Below are 4321 nucleotides of genomic sequence, written 5' to 3' on the forward strand. Positions count from 1 at the left end.
GGTTCGTCGCCATCAGGCGGCACCATATTCGGGGCCATATTCTTGACCAGATGGATTCTCCAGGTACGTATGAGAAGGACAGAAATGGTGGGTCTCTGGTCATAATACGTAACTACATCGTCTTGTGTGTTCCGCTCATCCATCAAGACATTTGTTAGGCACGGATCGTTAATCCCTTGGCCCAAGACAGCGTAATACACGGACGAATAGCCTGAGCCCTTACTAAGGTCCACATATATAGGCCAGTACCTTGTGACCAACCAAACCTTAGGTCCATTGCAAAGAGGCCCACGGGTTCGCGGTGAAGGTGTTGTGTGGACAGAGGATCGATAATTGCATGGAGCCATGGACCATGCATGCATGAACGATGGTCTCGCTTGGATCACGCTGTGTCATCCATGTGGTTCGGTGCTTCGCTTTTTCAGCTCATAATAATGCAGCCTCGTGAACATCGGATGATATTAACGTGGTATACATGGATACAGTTGCTGCAATCAGTAAAAAGTGGATCCTGAAACCTTTGCGGATTTGCCAACAGAATTGGCAGTTGTTCTCCCGAGGAAAGAAAACGACGACGAACTACGCACCGTTGGCCACCGTGCTGAATTGTTGGCCCAAAAGGACGAAATAACATGTCCACATGCGAAACAAGGAGGGGGCCCGTCGATCTCAAAAGGCCTAATACGGTCCGACACGGGGGAAAACAGATCATGCGTCGGCCCAAGAGAAACCTAGACGAGCAAGGCGCGAATCACAGATCATTAAGCTAAGATCAACGACCAATGGAACACAAACACCGCAACAAACATTTTGTCCACGCCTCTGACTCCTCTGAGACGACTGGACCCGACGCAACAACGCAAACACGGGGCCCTCTACCGCTGCGTCGTCTCCTTCAATTTACACGGGACGGCGAGGCCCATCTTTTTGTGGCCTTTAGGATGCGAGACCTTGGGCCTAGAAGGCCGCAGAGGGGCGGCGAGGGTGGAAGGGCGAGGGGGCGGCGGCGGCGGCTGACGACGGCGGCGGGCGCACGGCAGGCGGACCGGTGGCGGCGGTGATGCGCTCGCAGCGGGGGCACATGGTGAGCGCGGACGCCGGGAGCGGCTGCCTGGTGTGCGGCGAGAGCACCGTGGGCGGGGCCACCCGCATCGCCCGCAGCTCCTCCACCTCCCGCTGCAGCCGGCGGTTCTCCTCCGTCAGCGACCCGAAGCAGCGCTTCAGGTACTCGCACTCCATCTCCGTCTGCTTCAGCTTCGTCCTGCACACAGCCACCAGCTCCCATCACTTTCTGTTCTGCCACGTACGTTACGATCAGTAACAATTGGGCAGCGATTGAGCGTTAACAAATGCAAAGATGTTTCTGCCATGAACTTGCCGAAGTTAACTGCGCGACATTACTATTATTAGTAGCTCAGTACTACTTGATTGCAGATTAAAATAGCGGCATGAACTAGAGTAGTTACTCAATTTGACCTTAGGCGTCCATTCCGATATCATTGTCACCTCGACGGCGACGTAGAGTGAAGGCAATGGCCTTTGTAGGGATCAATTGAAATGGATTGGCGTTCAGGTTACAAGTTGTACGCCATCTTCACGGGACGTGTTAAACTAAGATTTCGCATTAGGTAGCTAGGGTCAAAGTTACAGAGAGCTGTAGCACGTGCCGATTAGTCCACGTGCCGGCGCCATTGGAACAAGCAACTCGGTTTTTTTTAATTCTGGAATCAAACCGAACGAGTATCATGGAGTAATCTACGCCATCTAGCAGCAATTCATAAGTGATGATGGAACTGCCTACACTTTATCAGGCTAGAGAATCTAGCTAATTGTTTGTTGTCTCACATCTTGGATGCACTACTAGTTTCAAGATGGATACCTAAGGATCCTTGTCACCTTCGTGAGGGAAAAGATTGCATAATTTTGTTGGAATGATGGGTTCATTGTGGTCCTGCTAGTATAACTTGTGTTGCACCAACACTAATAAGTGTAGTAATCAATCTAGCTTTTACGTAGGCTCTAATGCAAATTTGTAAAGAAATGCCATATAGTGGTCGCTTTCAAGATCATCATTTAGCATAAGCCGGATTGACTGTACTCTAATGCCTTTTGTCTTTTGTGAAGTTTTGTCACGTGAACCATTTCAAATGCTAATACTTCTATGTATGGCTAACATATATAGGATCAAGTATGCTTCTTCGTCACATTCTCGTGTACAAGTCTTTGCCTTGGTATGTACAGAACATAGCTATTTATAGCGGAGAAAATACTCTAGTATATGATAGTGTAACGAGGACTGAGGAGTAGATTCTACTGAAATGATAAATAAAGAAGCTTGTGAACTTATTATTGTGTACTCTATATATTGCATCAAGATGGGGGATTTTTTACCTTGCCCTACGGTTCTGAAACCAGACCTCCACCTGCCTCGGCCGCAGCTTCAGTTTGATCGCCAAGGCCTCCTTTTGCTTCTGCAGAGGTTACATTTTCCAACGCATTAAATTGCTTGCCATTACACATGCAGGCCTTCAGGTTCAGAGTATCTCAGTATACTCCATATTGCAAGGGTCGTAGTATAGTAGTAAATCGCAGTAACACCCCTGCTAGTCAAACGAGCCTTAACTGCATTACCAGGCACTAGTTTATCATATACTCCTGCATTACTCTCTACTGTGCTTTACTGTACGTAAATATACCAGTATAGCTGCATAAAGCCAACTTTATACTGCATAGTGCTGCTAGGATATACTTCAGTAGACGTTGTTATGAAGTATCTAAAGCACTATATATAGTTCATTATACTATCAGCTGTACAACACGTAAATACCAGTAAACCACTGCACAGAACAAACATTATAGAACTTCGTACTGCATAGTGCTGCTAGTACTCAGTAGACGTTTTTATGCAGCATAACCCTGAAGTGGTGTGACGTGTGCGAGAGAGAGAGAGAGAGAGAGAGAGGGTGCAGAGGTGCCTCCTCTCCTTTTATAGCTGTGCGGCTGTGCACACAGACACCAAGTACTAGTATATCTCCCGTGCAAGGACCATATCATCAAGCACCGAGCAATTATGGAGGAGTACCATCCAATGATCGATGGTCCTCCGAATCCATTTACTCGGAATCAATTCATATACCACGCCCTTTCAATGTCCAACAGTCCGTCAGCAGGAGTGCTCCACTTCAAGACCCAAATCCACACGCCAGTTAGTACGAACTAGTGAGCTCGATCTGTGATTATGATCGAGGAGCACGAAGCACTAATTCTATCAAGAACTAGATTCTGATGCAGGTACATGTACCAGACTGTGTCTCTCATATGCATGGAGTAGTATGCTAGAGCTGAGAACTTGAAATGCAGCAAGGAGAATGGCAGGGCGGGGAGGGAGGTGTACGATGTGAGGGTGCAGTGCACACTGACCGGTGTGAGGGTATGGTTGAGGCGGAAGCTCTCCTCGAGGAGGCGGGACTGCTCCTTGGAGAGGCGGAGCTTCTTGGGGCGGTGGGGCCCACCGATGCCCCTCTCCTCCTCGTCCTCCTCCACGCTGCCCATCGGGAACTCCTCCTCCTCGCCGCCGCTCGCCGGCTGGTTGATGTCCAGGTCCCTCATGTTGCAGCCACCACCGGCGTTATTGTTGTTGCAACCGGCCCCTTCTGCAAACAACAATACTCCTTGTTAGATTGCCATGAAAGTTGAATGGTCTCATGTTGATCAGTCTCCAAACCAGAAGTAAACGTCAATGAAAACCGCAAACAAGTTCAGTCTCCATGCCGAGAAAAACATTCTGAAGACCATGCATATATGTGTTGGTAACTCCAACTTCAAAAGGTTGGAGGTGCGCTCTCACATATGGGCATGTTCCGACGAAAAAAAGAGATCAAGGCACGCACGTTTGTAGGATGGAGACATAGCTAGGAGATTGGTTGTCTCCCGAGCTTACCTGAACCAGAGGAGGAGCTGAGGCCGGGGACAGCCATGGTGAGCTCCAGGCCTGACGGAGAAGTGGCCCCCATCATCACAAGCCAATGCAGAAGCGGCTCAGCAAGAGAAAAGGGCAGGGAAGGCGGGGCAAAGGCGGAGGGAGACAAAGACAGGTTGAAAAGGAGTAGAAGCCTGGGGAGGCGTTATATAAGGGGCGTTTCCAGGGCGAGGCTGCCAGGGTAGAGGCATGGACACGTTAGAACTTTTAACAGTGGCAGTGCCCCCTTAGACAAAGAAAAAAATATTGTATATTGTGTGTGGAAATAATATTGCTGCGGCTACTACTAGTAGCAGGGCGTACTTTGTCTGTCACGAAATTATTAGGCTCACACTGTTTGGG

The 4321-nt window shown here is 49.0% G+C and overlaps 1 protein-coding gene across 1 annotated transcript; it reads right to left on the reverse strand.

Moving 5' to 3' along the window:
• Positions 1–200: 200 nt before the first annotated feature.
• Positions 201–4106, reverse strand: LOC127768323 (homeobox-leucine zipper protein HOX3). The gene is made up of 4 exons (XM_052293881.1): positions 3941–4106; positions 3421–3653; positions 2392–2471; positions 201–1261 (listed from the first exon to the last, which is right to left on the reverse strand). Exons 1-4 carry the CDS (start codon positions 4014–4016, stop codon positions 958–960), a joined length of 693 nt encoding a protein of 230 aa, XP_052149841.1. The 5' UTR covers positions 4017–4106; the 3' UTR covers positions 201–957.
• Positions 4107–4321: the final 215 nt, after the last annotated feature.

Source organism: Oryza glaberrima, chromosome 1, assembly GCF_000147395.1.
Source record: "Oryza glaberrima chromosome 1, OglaRS2, whole genome shotgun sequence".
NCBI classification, from domain to species: domain Eukaryota; kingdom Viridiplantae; phylum Streptophyta; class Magnoliopsida; order Poales; family Poaceae; genus Oryza; species Oryza glaberrima.

Bases quoted from the DNA above. Each gene is read 5' to 3' on its own strand.
- LOC127768323 (XM_052293881.1), bottom strand. From the start codon at position 4,016: ATGATGGGGGCCACTTCTCCGTCAGGCCTGGAGCTCACCATGGCTGTC. The intron at 2,472-3,420 runs GTCAGTGTGCAC...TAACCTCTGCAG, and splicing joins TCAACCATACCCTCACACCG to AAGCAAAAGGAGGCCTTGGC. The intron at 1,262-2,391 runs GTAAAAAATCCC...GGCTGTGTGCAG, and splicing joins TTTCAGAACCGTAGGGCAAG to GACGAAGCTGAAGCAGACGG.